Genomic DNA, 19,280 nt, shown 5'->3' with positions numbered 1-19,280 from the left:
TAATTAAAATATGTCTAACTCAATGTAAGTTGCCCAGATATTTGAAAATTGCTGAGAAAAAATAAGAAAGATGACTACCAGAAAATTAATTTGCTTAGCTTTTTTTTTCCCAGGGAGATTTCTCATGTTACACAACAGGAAAAGGTGAAATTCTTCAAATACACAATTAGGACTGCTTTTCTAAAGATCATAAATCTGGAGAAAAAAAGTGGGTATAAAGTAAGTATAAAAAGGTGCACTTAGGATACTGCCCGGGGAATGCCAGTCAAATTTGTCTAGTGACCCAGGCTCAAACTGGTAATGTCTGGATCTTAAAACCTCAACCTGCACACTGCTTAGCATCCTTTTTGTTGAACTATTCAGATGGTGTCCAAATGCAATATTGAGTTAACTAAAAACATTATGGCTGTACTTGGAGCTGTGGAGTTGACTTAAAATATGCTTCTGCCTCTTTATTGGTTTGTGTTGGCTCTGTTGTACAGGTGTAAAGAGACACAAAAAAAAAATCAACATTACTGTCAAAGTTACTGTCCATCTTATCCAATACTGTAGGTCTGGCTGTCATAGTTTAGGGTGGAATTTGAGATTGTGGATGTTACTAGCTGCTATGTTTGTAGCCATACAGGAGCCATTCAATGAGCTACACCACAGCTAAGAGAATGTGAGATATAGTAAGGGGGAAAAGAGGTTTGGTAGTTCCTGAGGAAATGATTCGAAATACATCAGAATCCCCTTTATGTTTTTGCAATACTTGGGAAGACCTGGCTGTATTCCTAAATGCCCATCTACTTAAATGTTCATCCATCTAAAAGGAGTAATACTTGATAAAATGCCTTGCCCCAAATCACATTGAACACATGAGATTAATAAATTCTGATTTAACATGTTACAATGGTGCTAAATAACACAAGCTAAAAGATAGTACTTCAACTTAATTTGACTCAGATTCTGCAATTGAGTTTTGTTCTGTGTAGTTATAGAATAAACAGATATTGATTTAAACCTATGTGTATACTAATGACATTTTCTGTGTCCAGTCTTTTCCCAGAATTCTAAACTATTCATGTTCTCCACAAGAAAAACCCAAAACAACTGAGAATATAACTTCCCATTTGAATTAACCTTACAGCAAATGTCACACTTAATTCCAGGAGTTCTTAGAACTATGAGAAACTAAAAAGTACTGAGTTTCGTTATGAATGTATTCAAAATTACCATGGCCCAAATGTATTTTCATATTCCATCACTGCTATTTCCAGAAAACATATTTTGCAACAATAAAAATAGTTACTTTTTAATATTTCAATAGAGTCACTGTATGCCCAAAGGCATTTTATCTTTGAATTCTGAAAAAGAAGTATTTAGATTTCTAATTAAAAAAAATAATCAAACATTTTTAGTTTATACGTTTGTGTTGAAACATTTAAACAAAATTCTGTAAATGTTCTTCTCAAGCGATGTGGTTTGTGGTGAAAAGGCTTTTTATACAAGCGCTTGGTTATCTGCTCATTGCAGTTTACTTCTCCTTTAACGGAAAAAAAATGCATACTGTTCAACCTCTTTTAGTTGTTAGTTTTAGGTCACCCTTTTGTTAGGTGTTTAGTTAGACAAAAATGTACAGAGAAATTGGAAGTCACCACTGTATTTGTGTTTTCAAATTGCAGTGTTCCTTGTTAATACCTTTCATTAAGTGGTTTATACAGTATATCATACATATTCTCCTGCATATATCCTCTTAAGTGTGGCACCTCCTTTTTCCTTTTGTAAGGTTTTCAAAATGAGATTCCCAGACATTCAGACTTGTGACTTTAATCGAAGCAATGCAGCTGTTCTGCAGTTTTGAAGTGGTTTTACTCAGTAATGTTTTGTTGACTCATAGTTAAAGTGAAGATACTACAATTTTTTTAGTTTTAGAAATCAGAAATTATGCTACCCTGATATATTTTTAAGTATATATTTTCAATACTGTAATTTTACTTTTTACTTTTTACTTTTAAGGTTAATAGCAAATGTCCTGGATTGTTTTCGGTTTGTTTTTCAGTTCTATTTTTAAAGCCAAGTTGCAGACTATACTTGTTACATATTTCCTCTATAACAAAATCTTAATTCTGGATTAAAGTTTTTCATAAAGAACAATTTAAGCTACTTCTCTTGCAAAAAAAAAATAGGAACAGTTACACGTTCAAGAACAGAATTTGCCTTTGTAGCCCCATCTGACAGGAAATGATTTGCAAAGTTAACCAACCGAAATCAAGTGAATGTGTCTTTTACAGTAAGCAGGGAAAATAAAGGCAACATTAAAGATCTGCAGGATTTTGTCATGTTTCTGATAAAACAGCTGAAACCCGCAATGAATCCTGCTGTCCGAACACTTCGGAATGACTCTGATATTCAACAGAAGTGCCTGATGTCAACAATTCTGGTGCTTATCCTTGCTGCAATAATGTCTTCATCTATGTCAGCTGTCTCTCTGTACCACATCATGACTTTAAAAGCAGAAGTTGCTAGTTTAAAGACAGAGGTTTTCAAAAAGCGAGAAGAGCAAATATGTTCACTATCCTGCCATGACACAGAAACAACCCAGCTGCCCAGCAACAACCAGCAGGTGAGTTTGGATCTTTGTTTCTGGAAAGTTTTACTGTTATGGTAGTATGCAAATGTTTGGTAGGCAATTGTATGCTTATACGCATGATTTATAAGCTATTTGAAGTAGAGAAGACTTTCTGGAATCCAAATAATTGCAAATATGATTGACGGAAATGCATTTATAGGTAATGTAACTGTTTCACTTTCTTTACAGAAACTGAATTATTTAAATGATGAAGCAGTACCCCAGCCTAGTATGGATAAGTCTAAGACTCAACAACGTCGACGCAGACTAAGGCGACATAGTGTTGATAATGTGATCAGTAAAACAGGCAAGTCATTATTGCTATTATTATTACCGGGAGTATATTACTGTAACTAGCATTGGGGTATACACTATGTGTATTTTACATGTACATATTTACAGTATTATACACATCCAATAATACGCTATAAAATATATTTTTTTTTATGTTGTCTGAAATGTTTATTCAAAACAAGACATGATATATCATATCTTCTTTGCTCCTTTAGCTGCCAACAGTGGATTAATCCCAAAATATTATCCACTTTTCGAAGTTAACATTAAGATCCATTATGTTTTTGAAGTCTTTTGTTTTCTGTCCTGAATTTCCCTCCTCCTGCTGTTAGCCTTCACCTGTGATTTGGGTGTATTAAATAATCCGGCTGTGTGTGTCAATAGCATTTACTGTTCTGAATCCTTAAATCCCCTCTTAATCTCTTGCCCTGGAATTTGTCTGTGACATACTTTAGTGAACAGCAATTATTTTGGCTGCCGATTGTGAATTCTTCTTTAGTCAATATGTGTTTTCTAGTGCCGAGGAACATTCAGCACAATATTTTACTTTTTAATAACTCTTAATAATAATAACCCTTGTGTTAGGCTATGAAAGTCTGATATTTTACTCCTTAAATTGCATTCTCTTTTTAATTGTATCTGCATATTCTGTTGTTCTTTTTATTAAGTAATCCTCATTATCTAGAGAAACACGTCAAATCAATATTAGATCCTAAACCTTTCCCATGTAGCTTTGTCTAGTTTGATAAAACTCCTGATATTATGATTGGCACTTCATATTATCTCTGTGTGGTATTTTTTACTTGTGAATTTGTAAAGAGAAAACATGGAAGAAGACATTACATCCTTCAGGCAACTTCTGACTTCTGGCCTCTTGCCTGTTTGTGCATCTTATCAGATGTGCAGGTGTTTACTGTGTTCTAAGCAGTATCTTAAGTTCATTTTTTTCTGATGGTACCTCTTTTGATTCTCCTCTTTTTTTCATCATTTGGAATTGTCAAAAATGTGCTTGCTCTAAAAGAGTCTAGATTGGTAGTACAAGAAAAGAAGCAAGCTTAACAGATCCCAGATGCTAAATTGTATTTTCTCACTTCTAATTTGTATTGCCATAAAATGGATGGTTGTCGGCTTTCATTAATGTATTACTTATAATTATCTGTGTGCAATACTGTGATGCCTAGGGGGAGGGTAGTTTTCACAAGTACTTTTTTTCTCGTGTACAGCCATACTATACATGAACAGGCATGACAGCCATGCAACCATATGTCACTTAATATGGGTTAAATCTATAAAGTTTGTTTGTGGTTTAATGGCAAACATTGGGGAATCTAAATATGCTGAGTTTAGCAATGCAGTTCCTACAATTTCTGTTTGTCATGGATGGTTTCCAATTACAAGAAAGTGAAGTAACGTATTCCATTGGAGGAAACAAAATTGGAGGAAACAACTTTAATCCTCTCCACAGTTGACTAAAAGAAAGAGAATTATGAAGTTATACAAATAATTTTGACGTATGGACTTCCATTGTCACTGGGGAAAGTATTAAGTTTTTTGTAATAAACTAATAAGTGTATTATTAATAAGCTAATAAACTAAATATTAATTAATAAAACAGATAAATGATTGTCTTTGAAATAAACATCAAAGATGATGTTTATTGGTTCATTCATGTTCACTTCCAGCATAAGAAGAAACGTAGTTGAGTTATGTATCTGTGATACACTAAGTTTCTTGAGATTTGAAAAAGTGCATTATAGTGGGAGTTCTTCTGAAAATGTTTGTGGTTACCTAATTCTGTCAGAAACTAAAAAGTTAAAGCAAAAACGTAATTGAGTCCTACAAATTAACTTCTTTTTCTAATAAAATGAAAATCGTTATTATTTTATTTTTAATTTTTTTATTTTATTATTATTTAACATATGGATGTGAAAACCCTTTCCTGTTCATTCGAATATCTACAACAGAGCAAATTAATTAAAAAGTTATTTAAAAGTTATTTAATATAAAATGGATATTTCAGAGCCCAGCCAGTGGAAATAGTTAATGTGTATATTTTAATATCTATAAGAAATTGTGGTTATTTAAACAAGGACTTTGAATGGGAGCCCTAAAACAGTCAAATTGAAATCCTAACTGGATGATCTGAAAATATTGTCCTGAAACATATAAAATTTGGATAATGTTTAAATTATTTGGTACTCATTTGTTTTTATCTGAGCATGCATAATTGACTGTATATATTCAAGTGACTTTGCTGCATAAACACTAAATCATTTTGTAACAGACTTGACTGCCAGGTTAAAATCAAGAACAACACAGTAAAGAATATGTCACACTTATGAACAGAACCAATCCCTTTCTCTTTCTGCTTTTGGTGTTTTGGAAGTTGGGCTAAGTCATCTCAGATGGAATCGTCAATTATTGATTCAGCATTTCGCGTAGACCTAAACTTATTTCAAATGTGTGTCAGTGATTGTCGCAAACACGCAGAATATCAAACTTGATATTTGAGTTTTACAATAGACTTGATGGTAGGGTCCAAAAAATTGTTGATCTGAGCAGGAGTGTTTGGGTGTTCCAGAATACCGTTTATAATGAATAAGTACTGGGACCTTTCCTACTGCCTTTCCTGTGTGCTTCATCAGACATGACACCATTCCAGAGGGACTGTATGTGTCCTCATGTTGCTCATATAACAGTGGCTTTCACGTGAGATGGGAAAGGGACAGTTACGCAGTTGATGCCCTACAGACCAGACTGGAGCCCTTTGAACATTTGTGGGTTTTGAAGAAGTACATGCTTCTTCAGGCTCTTCAGGAGGAATGACACAGAATCACACATGACAACATGAAATTCAACCTGATGCAAAGCGTACAGTGCTTTGCAAATGTGCAGCTTACATTTCTTCCAGCATCGGTCACACAAGCTATTAACCTGTGCCTCTCGCAGTACACCCCCTGTAGATCAACTCTGTTGATGACAAATTTTAATAAGCAGAATTCATTAACCTACAGTATGTCATGTCAGTGAAGCTGCCACAGGAAATAATTATAATTTTTCCTGATAATTTTGTAATTATTTTAAATCTTTTTTTACAGTTATGAGTAATATATTTATTTTCATGGCTAGTGTATAATGCAGTTAAATATGAGTAATCTTGACTTTCCAAGAAGTGTGCATGTTATTCAAAATAACAAACTAAACTCAGGCAATGTTTGTTGTAATACTGCTGGATGTTGATTTGTGCTACAGATTTCTTACGAGGTTTGTAAGTCCTAATTAAAATTGTTGCATTTTTTTCCAGTGTTTCAGCCCTGTTTACAAATGATTGCTGATGATAAAAGAAGCACCTTCCAAAAAGGTATCCATTGATTTATGTTCATTGTCTGTGGCATAATTAAAAACATAGTCGCATTAATGGCTTTAATTTATGGTGTAATTGTCATTATCACTGGTGTGCTGCATTACATTTTCCAACAGCACTATGGAAAGGAGTGTAATAATCTAATAGAGATGTTCATTACTTTTAAAATGGACAATTTTACTGTCTCTAAAATGTATGAAAACCGATACGTAATGAATGACAAATTGCTATGCACAGCAACACCACCAGTTAAAATAGTATCAGCTGTGGCCTAGAATGGCATAGCCAGCCTTGGCAATTTGAGCCATTCAATAAGTTTTGAATTTATTCTTGTTCACTTGATTAACATATGTGCTGCAGATCACTTCATTTAGACTAAGGTAGAGCAAAGACCTGCAATGGCATGGAATCCAGGTGGCAAAGGTCACCTGCTCTAGAACAACCGAGTACAACCGAATGCAGCCAGATAGATACAGAACCTGTATTTCTTGTTTATATTATTGTAACAGTTTTGCAACTCATGTTTTTACAAGTTTCAGCTTCCTCTTATGATCCTTCATGTTGCAAGTCAAAAGTGAAGAATGTTTTAATGGAATAAAATACAGACATTTCTCAGAAACAATCATGTGCTTTTATCTTTCGCTTTGAAATTTTATTGAAATAAAACTGCTAAAATAGCGTAGAATTGGCCTCTTTTAAGATTAAAAATTGGCATAAAATATAAAGAAGAAAGAGGAACTGTTAGGTCCTTGCCTTTTAATTTTAATGTAGGCTTTATCTGACATCCTCCTTTTATATCTACTACATTTTTATGTCTGAGGATGTTTGGATTTTCTCTAAATGTATTTCTTGCACAATAAGGCAGGGATACTTTTTCACAGTTCCTCATTCATGTGATAATTTATTTTAAACACACACCATTATAGGGCTTAAGATCAGGCACCTGAGTTGGCCTCTCAAAGCTTGTAGTTAAAGAAGTACCTTTAAAAAGTTAAAACTGAAATACCCCTCCATGATATCACAGATGCATTGCCTCTGGTAACCTTTTTCCACTATTATGCTTTCATTATGGCATCTACAGTAAAACAAAACCTGCACAACAGCTTTCCCAAATTGCTTGTTATGACTGTTCAGACCTGGTCTGCTTTGACCCTATCATGAAAAAAAATGACCATTAATTTTGTCAGTACAAGACTTCAGTCCACAATGTTAATCCTGATTTTTTTTTGTGTGAATCTTTTGAATAAAAAAACATGTCTTGGTTTGTATATTCTCAGAATGCCAGTCATTAAATGTGAAGTTATTATTTCAGATCAATATACAGCTATCCCTTGGCTCCCGGGCCTCAAAAGGGGAACAGCTCTGGAAGAAAAAAACAACACGATATATGTCAAAGAAGCAGGATACTTTTTTGTCTACAGTCAGGTAAGAGTTTCATAAAACATTGCATGCAGAATACGTAACCCTGATTTACAGTTTTCCCAGTAAAGCCACAACAGCCTGCCACCACATTTAGATAAGTTCCTAATCATTGTCTATAATATGCAAAATGATAAAGTCATTGTCTCAAGTTTACAAAGATAGAAATAAATTAATGGATTACAGTGAAGAAAAATGAATGTCATAGTTCTTTCACCCTGTTTCTTTCTGCTTGTCTTTTCCTCGTCTGTGCGAATAGCTGAATGACACTCTATATATACTGTAAATTAGATACTGTCTTTTTTACTAATGATAAAGTGAATAATAACTGTTGGGATATGTGATAAAGGAACAAGAGACAGAACAAGCACAAGTAATTACACCAAAACCAAAATGTTTTTTTTTCAGGTTTACTATAAGGACAAAATCTTTGCCATGGGACATATAATTATCAGGAAAAAAGAACATATTGTTGGGGATGAACTCCAAAATGTGACTTTATTCCGGTGCATTCAAAATATGGACCCTATTTATCCATTCAATACTTGTTATACTGCGGGTATGTATAATTTAAGGGGTTTTCTTCTTGACTGACATATCTGGTTAAATAAAGGATTTAAATAAAATAAGTTCAAAGATACCTTTGTGTAGTAGCGTTAGAATATGTAATAGTTCCAGTATTGGTATGAGTACTTCAAATAATTAGGTAGGCAACTAAGATCTAGTGTGTAAAATCCATTCAAAAGATTTACTGTAACATCAAGGAATTTTGACACATCCAACCTAAAATTTGTTTTGAGAAAATTCATTATTGATATAAGTCTTAAATAAGTAAGTAAATTCTGAGAATTTTTCATCTTTTTCCAGGGATTGTGAAACTGGAAGAAGGTGATAGCATTGAGCTCCTCATACCCCGACGTACAGCAAATGTCTCCCTGGATGGAGATTCCACATTCTTTGGTGCAATCAAACTTGTGTGAGGTACGCTTGCATGGTTCGAAAGCTGTTGCTTCCATTTTTGAAAATACCAGAGGAGATATTTGTAGTTCTGGTTTTGCAGATGTATTTTGGGGAGGTTGTGTCAGCTCAGCTTGTTGTTAAACCAACGGGAAACAAAGTGAATGCTTTAACACTTCTGCCATCTGATATACAGTATCACAAGAAAACTTAAAAAAAAAAGAAACTGGGATAGTGCCACCAACTTTGCAAAGATTAAAAAGGATGTTCTTCTCTACAAAGCCCGAAAATTGTGTTTTGTTAAGTAGGGCAGAATCTATCTAAAAGAAAAATGAGTGTCCAAATGTAAAAATAATGCTGACTACAGAATATTTGTATAATACACATGCTGTACAAATTTGTAAAACATAGCTTTACATGGATGCCATAAATACAACAGGGACTGTGTTTTAAATAACAATAATATGGGAATCTTTTAAACAACTGAGTGAGTTCATGTGATACCTAGGGAATAAGTATTTTTAAATATCTTATATTTATAACTGATATTAGGTCAGTTTTACTGTATTTGTTAGTGAAATACATATTTCCCTAGAAACAGTATGAAAATTGTGATTTTGTTTATCAATGAGTCCTCAACCACAATATAAATGTCATAAGGAATGTAGGAAAATATTGTTTTAGATTTAACATATGATCTATCTTAAATGATTTAACTCCTTCCCCTCTTTTTTATTACCAATGCTGTTTCTTTAGTTACTGCATCTGTCCCGTTACTGTCAGGCAATTCCACATTAAACACCTCAAACCAAGTGCATCTTAGGACAGGCAGTGGGAAAGATGTTGCCTAGTCTAACCCCATTTCAGTCTCTCGAAGTACTTAACAAGGCAGGTTTCATGAACTGCCTAACTGACATGAATGAGGCTGAGCTTAACCATCTGTTTTATTAAAAAAAACTCCTCAGGATGTGACTTTGTGGCTTTTTACATTGTTTCACTTTCTCTGAGTGGTCTTTTGTTACTTAGGAAAATAGAAACTAAGTCAGTAAAGGCCTCTTTCTTGGAATTTAGTACTTATTTTTTTATGTTGTTGCCAAGTGAAATAAATTCTGCCTGTAGACCAATGTGCTGTTGACTTTCATGTGCAGCCTGGATCTTACAGCAGTTATTTCCCTCGATTTTAAAAGTGATATATCTTCCTAATAAAACACCAAACAGGTATTTGTTCATTATATTATGTTATGTGATATTCCATAAAATCACGTGAATAGCATTCCATTATGGTAAATATTTAATCAATTGTTGTTGTAAGGACCTAGGTAATTAAGCTTAAGTATTACATGCAGTTACATACATTTCCAGAAGATGGCTCCTATGGCCTATAAATGCCCACACAGTATTTCAGTATATGATTTTGTGTAACCAATAAGACTAAGATGTACATCTTTTGATTGTTCTTTTTGATACATCAATATTAAATAAATCAGAGTTTTACTCAAATGTGTGTCTTGTGTTGTGTTGTTTAGTACTTTTTTAAAAGATTTGTTGCTTCATCTGACTCTTCAAAATGGCATGTTACAGTAAAGCTGTAGGTAGGCATTTTGTTTGCAATGATAAGGCTTAAACATTTTCATATGGGCAACTGAATTTAAATGCAGTTTATTGATTACAGCACATAAATAATTATATCAAAAAGTGAAACATGCTGAACACTCATTGTCTGCACATTTTATATGGCAATATATATGTTGGGTGTGAAATATTGATAGCATTATTGTTATTGTATGTTTTCAGTTCTTCAAAGTCAAGATTGTCTAAAAACTGAAAAACAAATTGTTTTAAAAATAAAATGCTATTTTTAAAACTATAGAATGCATTTGGCTGATTACTTTTCAAAATACAGCCATATAACATATGACATTCCATTTCTTCTACAAAGTACAAATAGTTTATTTTCTACACAGAAATTTCAGATCTTTGCAATTAAATATGATTTAGAAAAAGCAAAAGGGTCTCTCCTGAATCACGCAACAGCTGCTATAGACAGCAGTAAGATAGACTCCCAGCAGAGATGTGGTGTGTTGGCTTGGCATACAAAAATGAGTTAAAAAGGCAGTTAAAATATACTGCATAATTAACTCACATTCATTTCACTTTTGAAGGAAAGATAATGCTCACTATCTGCTAGCTTTATTAAGCCAAAGTTTTCTAGAACTTTTAAAGGAGGTAAATAGTTTTAACAAAAAGCTACAGTACTTATGTCAGAATGTTTTGACAGGATATTTCAGTGATTAGGAATTATTCAAAATAATAGTCAAGTCCCAGATGTACACACACATACTGTACATACCTTCAACACAAAAAATGATACTAAGCCTATGTTCTATTAATCATAAAGAAAATGCATCTTGCCCAGGCAGCTCAAACTGTGGCTCCACTTATATTAGTCTAAACTGAAATTCTCACGATCCCAGTCTTTCATTAAATCATGGGTATCAAAAATATTTTACAGGCTATTATTTAATCAGCAATATCTTACCCTTTCTAAATCCAACACATCTAAGCAGACCAACATTCACATTGGTGACCACACCTTAGGTTGCAAAAGACTGAGTTCTGTGTTCTATGTGAAGGTGATTTGCTAATAAATTCATAATTCAGTTAAATTTGGGACTAGCAGTGCAGGCAAAAATTAAATAATATAAATTATGAAATCTGAATATTTCCATGAATTAGCCGAAATATTGTGTGGGCCAAAAAACACATTATACATAAGAACTGAGCTTCAATTTTTGGGGGTTAGGTTAAGTAAACAGAGACATTGGAGTGAGACTCTGTTACAATCTTAAGTGAAGGAGAATTTGAATCCAGTGTTATTACTGCGCTAGTGAGTTGCTTTTGCTATGTTGTTTTTCCTAAGTAGTCATATTTTCCTACCTTGGGCACTGCCTCTCTTTTCAAACATAGGAGCCCATAAAAATTGGCTTGTGGAGTGTAGGTTAGATGCATGTTTTTAAAACAGAAAACTACAGTTAACACATGATAGCATCTCCCATATCAGTCATGATTATATACAGTATGTATTAAAAAAGTGTAGGCATTCCAGTGTGATATGTTATCAAAAGATCAGATTTGACTTCCCTGATTGATTTACTAATCATATTTGTGCTCAACATGCTGTAAATAGAAATATTTTTTCATTTGGAATTTCTACCATTCTGTATAACTAAGAAGAGGTTTCTGATTGTTTGTAGTATGATACAGTATGTTCATGCCGTTTTAGTTAAGCACCGCAAACACTTGGAGTCCCCTCCAGGGGGTGGGTCACGTGCTTTCTATTCTGCTTTACTCTACAGAGAGCAGGATGAGCTCGAGTGAGAAGTTTACTATACAGTGTACATTTGACAAGGTAGCAAAAGTTCACATGACATCAGTAAAGTAATTGCAGCATGCATACAGCATAAAATCTTTAACTAAAGTTACACTATAATACCCTACTATAACACTACTATTCCATAGTACAAAAAAGAACATTACTCCAGAAATATAAATACACAGTATGAAAATAGGGATAGTGGTAATTGCTTGTAGATAGTTTAGTATCAAAGCCAAGTCCTCCCTAAGCTCCAGGGAAGAACACTGCCAATGTGTTTGAGGATTTAGCTAACTACTGTATAAGATGACAATATGCAAAAGTGACAAAAGCTTAGCAAGCTGACATTACTGTTTTACTGTTGAGGTGTCTGCTGCCACTAAGTGGCCATATTTATTAAAATCAGTTTTTTTAGTATACTGGAAATGAACAATGCTTGGCATTTATAATGAACAGAACATTCACAATTGATCCTGGTGTTATTTGTATTATATTATATTACAAACTGAAACATACTTATATTGATCCAAATGAATCATTTAATTTAATAAACAATTGTACCAGATAAATGTCTTAGGTTACACACATCAATGTGACATGTTGTGATTTAAAATACAGTATGTAATCAACATCTGTCTATATTTGTTGATTAGTAAATCTGAATTGTGTTTTCTGGAATATTTCACTACCACTTAAACTTTTTTTTTGTACACAGGTCATGAATAACTGAATATCTCATGTGCAGTCCATTCCTATATACAGTAGACCACATTACAATATTAGTTTAAATTCAAGACACCCAACTTTTGAAAAGGCTTGGCAAATCTTAGTCATACTCTACTAGATTAAAAAGACTAAACTGCCAATGTCTGGATTCTTAACCTGCACTCTGAATGATTTGGTTTACTGGATAACCACTTGGGAGGCCTTGAATGAATACATTTTAAGCCGTGTAATTATCTGTGTGAACAAGCAAGAATGAAGTGGTGGTAAGTGTGTTAATGTGTGTGTCAAAACTGAAAAGAGCCCAGATGACTTGATTCACTAAAAATGATAGTGGAAGTTTGTCGGGCTAGTACACTTAATGCTTTTGTCCTTGTAAATATGTGTAAACTGGTGATCTTTTCTGGGCGTCTAGGTAAACTTACTCTAATTCTTCAATAATTTGAGATACCCTTTCAGTCTTTACAATCCTTACTTTAGCCTGCATTTTAAAATGTACCTACATCACAGCAGTAAAGGAAAATGGGCCGAAAATAGCTGCCTTTTGGGAGTCGTCCAAAACACTCTTTGGATATTAAACTTTAATGGTTCCTTTAGAAAACATTTTACAAAGAAGAAATAGATTATCTAAGAATAAACGTCTAATATTAAATTAACTAATTCAACACTTTATTTTGAGTTTTTGTGACTAAAATATCATTCTACTACCATTTAGTATGAATTAAAAGGACCATACCTGTCAGCATACAGTAGCATAACAGTCAGTCAGTATATAAATATGATGGTTACTTAATTTTTCATTAATTTAATTGGAATGCTTTGATCATCCATTTCAGGATACAGAATTAACACCACTGTCCTCACCATGCCTCAACAATTAGGAGTTTAGATCTTATGTGGGAATGTTTTGCTCCATGTACTTTGCTCCAGTAAATGCTGTGTAAATAAGTACCCTCCAGTACTACCTGTCATTGTAAAAGAAAATTAGCTCTCAAGAAAAAATAAAGTGAGAAAATGTTTAAGTTTTAAAAGATCAATAAGCTTAATCTAATTCACCAGTTGAATTTGCCTGGCCATATAGATTGTATTTAGTGTTAATACAAAGGTATACAGTTATAAAGTATAACTGAAGTTTTTCTTGGAAAAATGGGTTCTCACTAAGATAACACATACTGTATTATATTCTCTTCTTGGGTCCTCTTGAAGCATTTCTTGGACTTTATTAGAAGTTATTGACACTTGTGCTGTGAGATTTTTCCTCTGTTTTTTAATCTTCTTTTTTTAATAGATTCTACTTTGCATACATTTTGATTGGTGGGATTCCTGGATGTGGTTGCCTTCACATCCAGTCATCGCATATCATTCTGCTACAGGTTAGATAATTGAGATGATGTATCCTGCACTTTCTTTCTCTTTAAAAAATCTGTTTACCAGACTGTATGCTTTGGATTCATGTCAAGTGGAAAGGAGGTGTCATTGAGTGTATTGTAGTCATCAGGGGTCAGTTCAGACACTGTCTTGGTAAGGTTCAGGATTTACATTTCAAGTCTCAGAGCTCAACAGTGAGAATAAAGTGTTGTTAAACACATGTGTATGTGCGCCTTAGTAATTGATGACATGCCTTGTTCAGGTATTGTTATACTGTTCTCTGAAACATGAAAAGATGTTTTAGACATTACAAATTATTTCACGGTCCCTTGGTTGATAATTCAGATTAACGATTGACTGCTAGATCAATTAAGGTGTCTAGCAATATTTCACTTTCTCTTGTAGTTGAAATTTTGAGGAACATCATACAGTATCATCATATCATATACGATTGTGTTTCTGCTACTATTGTATATTTTTTTCTCCTCACTGTACATTTACAACTTGATTTTTGACTTGTTAGTTTGCAGATGCTTTTTACCAAGTTCAAAGCTCATTATCACATAAACGGAGTTCAAGGAAAACCAGGCTTTACAATGCAACAGACAGAAACAGACATTTTTCTTTGTTCAATTAAGATTGATGCAATTTATTGTTGATTTTCCTGTCTTTTGTTATTTTTACCTCTCATTTCTTTGATATACTGTACTTAAATCCAGCTGAGTCAATGAAACCAGCATTTCACATTATCCTTTCAAGATTGAGCGTTTTCATTGATTTTTAAACAGCACTGTTTTGAGTGGAACCAGGTGCCATTAAATGTCATTATTGAGTGACTATGATTTAGCACTTCCACCTTTAATTGATTTTCTATCCCTAGTTCAGTTCTATTGCTGTTGCTTCATTGTTGTCTAAAATTGTCACAATCCATTTGGTTTCCACTCATTTGGATGGTTATTATGAGGAAAGCAGATATTCTCGAAATTTATTTTTTCAGATTAAGTCCATTTAATGATTCTGTATCCTTTATGCTTCTTATTTTTTTTCTCTTGTGGAAGCAGTTATAACAACAATGTAAAAAGTTTTGCTGAAGAGAAATACTTTCTTTGAGAAAAATGGATAAAGATGTTTCATCCCCACACTGTGTATTGCATAAATATTTATTGATCTTAATATTCCTAATTGAGCAAAAGAAAGTAAATTGAGCTTCTAAATTAAATTGGCTGAAAATATCAAAATTCGTCACAGACAACACAATTATCTACAAATAACCCACATGTAAATAATACCATTTTTTCCTTTGTATAAATAATCCCAGTGATACCGCAGGTTTAAGCTTTTTCTTAAATATGATCTGGGAAAACACAGAACTAATTAGTGATTGAACAAGAGCTACTTAATACTCACACAGAGTATTCATAAGAATTTACTCATGTTGATTCTTTTTGGTTATTATTTCTTCTGTTTTTACATATTGCATTTGTGAGACTCAGGATTAGAATTTAATCTGGTTAATCTGTTGGTAAAAATGGCATAAATAGCAGCATGGGATTACTGTAAAGAACAGTCCTTTGCAGGAATGTCAGCTATATGCAAACAACACATTGAATCCCATCATGTGTTGAATGGAGTTGCACCACAGGGCAGATGTACTGTGTGTTCATGTCGTAAAATGAGACTGCCCATCAAATAAGCCTTCATATTGGCTATACCTGTTTGCATGCAAGGTTGATAAAAGACTAGAAGGAGACATCATGGGAATCTGGTGAGTGTGTGGAAATACGTGAAACATCTGTAGAAATCAAAGTTTTTAGTAGTTAAGTTGAGTCTCTGTGACAGATAGCAGGTCTATTCATGTTTCAAGACTCTGAAGGTATACAAAACCAAAACAGTGAAAAAAGTTAAGTGCTTGAGGCAGAAAACCCCAAGTCTTCAGCACTGATATTAAGTACAATTGGGAAGGGCTATAAGAATGGAAACATCGGTTCTATAACAGTAAGTTATACAGTATTTTAGCTCAATGGTTATCCCAGCTGTTTTATTTCTGTTGTGCCTTTCTACAGTACCTATCCACAGCAGTTTTACTGCCCTGTGTCCTGATTGTATTAGTTCTCAGAATCTATGCAAGGCCGGGCCTTGTAGGTACTTAAGATGGGAGACCACAATGGAAAACTGGATCTCTTCTGTAAGTGGTATTGGTGGACCTGCAGGTGGCACTCTTCCCTTTGATTAGAACTTCCAAATGAATGCACTACTGTGGTCCACAAATAATTGTGTTTTACATTTTAATGATAAATAACTAACTTTACCAGATTGATAGTAAAATATTTAAATACGGGCTCAACTACCCAAATTATTCCATATTCAAATATTGTTTTCAACTAACATCCCATTTCAGATACTATTATTTGTCTTAGTTAGATACTTATAGAAGAATTGGAAACTAAAGACTAATGATTTATCAAGCCTTGAATTACTATTGGATGGTCATGAAGAAAAAACAAACGAGAAGAAGAATAAATAAACGTTAATTTGAGGTTCAAAAACTTAACATGGGAATTAAATGTATCATATGTAATATACTGTGTAATCGACCTTCATATATTATGCTTACTTTCCAAAATGAAATGTTTGATTTGAATTGGTAAATATACCTTGTTCATAAACTAATAAAACATTTACATTGATTTACAATAAATGGCAGTTTGGTTTTAAATATTAATTGTTCTTGCATTGCAAGTAGCAATTGCACTTTCTGAATCAGTTTCTAATTCATTTATTAAACACTTATCTGGCTTAAAGATCTGTCAGTAATGCTGACAATATTAAAAAACTGTAGCTTTATTAATCAATATATAAATAGCAAAAATATCATGTGACAGTTCTACTCAGATAGCCATAAAGGTTTGAAGATGATTTTAGCTAAGCAATTAACAATTGCTTACAGTGTTTGGAAATGTCCCTGAATTTGTCAGAAATATTTTCTTAGAAAATGGATTGCATGTTAGAGCAACAGTGCTCTAAAGACACAGTAGATGGATATACTGTACAGTATATACCAATTGTTTTAACAAACTCATTCTGTCTGAGGGCATTTTATACCAAAGAAAATACAAATTGAGTCAACTCAATTACTTTAACACATACAGTATCCTAAAGTGTGAATTAAAGTAAGTTTGTTATGTTATCACCATTTATGATGTTTTAACAATTTTTTAAATAAAAGTATTTACATACAGAATGAAAATATGCAATTATTTCAATTAACAACTAAGATAATCTTAATTATCTAATCGAAATAGAGCAGTTTCAAAAGAAAACTGAGTGATAAAGGTTAAATTTTTAACCTGAAACAAACCATTTAGCTTCAATAATCACTCAATATGCAATGACTTGTGGTCATTAAGAATACTGCGGCACTATTTCTAAGAGTAGGAGTGTCAACCCCCAAGGAGTGTCCTGGCTAAATTACATTTGGCGATTGCTCAATCAGGCCTTTTTTTAATGTCATTTTCAATTCAATTAGTGACACAGTTTTTCACTGATGTGCCTGGTAGTGGGATTGCTGGCTCACAATGGCTATTGCCACCTTAGAGGTGTGTTTTATGTAAATGATGGATAGAGTGGTTCCCCTTCTTTTTATAAGACATTTAGTTTGTAAAGGTGTATACCGTATAATGCAAGGTGATATGTGTTATATGTGCTGTACATGCGATAAAATGTGGCTTGGAAGGAGTGGCCCCTGGCCCCGTTACCCTCTTTTATTCCCCCAACCCTTCACTGGATCCCACTCTGGCTTTTAACTCCTGTCTTGTCTGTCATGGATGGATTACCCGGCTCTGGACTTTTGATCAACCATGGATATTCCTTTGGATTTGTTTACCTTGGCCACGCCCCCCCCGAGCATCAGCGCACCGTCGACACGCCCCCCTGTTCTTCTTCCAGCCCCGATCCTAGTCATATTTCCCCATGTTTGTCTCAATCCCCTCCGGATTCTGCCGTCTGCATAGGGTCCTGAAAAACGCTTCATAACAGAAGGGAAAATGTTCATTGAATAGTGATCCCTTTAAATTTTTCCCTTCAACAATTTATTGAAAAAATCTACAGTTCAGCAAATGTGCCAAAATGAAGTCTCAGCAGAATCGAATTACTACCAACTGAGATCATTGTTAACCTCCAAGGGATAGCATACAATTTCATGAACCATCTGATAAAAAAGGCTGCAAATGAGAGTCGACTATGTGGTCCATCTATCTTGTTTGGTTGCTAGTTGACACAAGCACAGACTTGTAGGTGAAGAGTTCTTTTTTTAGATATATCTTGCTTGTGATTTAAATTTAATGTATGTGGTCATACAGTACATTAAGCACAGACACCATTTCTATGAATGCTACAGTATGTTTACTTGATAACATTCAAAATGTATCTTAAGTTGTGCTTAGTCTCACACATGCACACAAGTAATTCCTTAGTTATTTTTAAAATTACAGTAAGATAAACTCCAGTCACTTCAGTATTTTCCTCCACTCTTGTTTAGGTTATATAGGCAGAACAGTTGTTCTACCTACAGTATATATCTTGTTTGTAGATACATTTCTGTAGTGCGAATTATCCTTTGCTGTTTAAATACCATTTGCTATGAACAACTGGAAGTAATGATAAACAACACCAAACAAAATCTGTTTTTACTTTATATGGTGGAAATGTTTAAATACCAGCCGTTTGAACCCAGCTTTTATACTGGGTGGATGCTTAACCCTATTCCTGTCCCTGCACCTATCCCTAACTCTACCCTACACCTCACCCTAACCCAAACCATAGTCCCAGCTCTAAAATTCAAATACTCTTCTACCACATCTTCTAAGAATCCCTCTAAAATATATATTATTTTTTAAATTCTCATATTAAAATATATGCACCTACTAACTGGTTTTAATTTTATTTTTAAAATCTTTGTTGACAGTATCTGTTGATTCCAAATGGTCATTTTTTTTAAACAAAAATTGGTTGGTACAGTATCTGTTTAGTATTGACGATGTTTACTGTAGCCTCAGTCAGAATACAAGATAGAAAAAATGTGAACAATAAGAAAATAACTATGTTTTTATCTTAAAAATGAATCCTGAGCATCATAATAATTTGTATATTAAGTAAATGTGTATATGAACATT

The 19,280-nt window shown here is 33.6% G+C and overlaps 1 protein-coding gene across 1 annotated transcript; it reads left to right on the top strand.

Annotated features, from left to right (window-relative positions):
- The first annotated feature begins 1,486 nt into the window (after window positions 1-1,486).
- On the top strand, window positions 1,487-10,145 carry tnfsf13b (TNF superfamily member 13b). Its single transcript, XM_088597243.1, has 6 exons — window positions 1,487-2,605; window positions 2,801-2,918; window positions 6,210-6,266; window positions 7,582-7,694; window positions 8,097-8,247; window positions 8,556-10,145. Exons 1-6 carry the CDS (start codon window positions 2,321-2,323, stop codon window positions 8,666-8,668), a joined length of 837 nt encoding a protein of 278 aa, XP_088453369.1. The 5' UTR covers window positions 1,487-2,320; the 3' UTR covers window positions 8,669-10,145.
- Window positions 10,146-19,280: the final 9,135 nt, after the last annotated feature.

This window comes from Lepisosteus platostomus, chromosome 2 (genome assembly GCF_059453375.1).
Source record: "Lepisosteus platostomus isolate fLepPlt1 chromosome 2, fLepPlt1.hap1, whole genome shotgun sequence".
Classification (NCBI taxonomy): Eukaryota; Metazoa; Chordata; class Actinopteri; order Semionotiformes; family Lepisosteidae; genus Lepisosteus; species Lepisosteus platostomus.
This window is presented reverse-complemented; position numbering and strand designations above follow the sequence as displayed.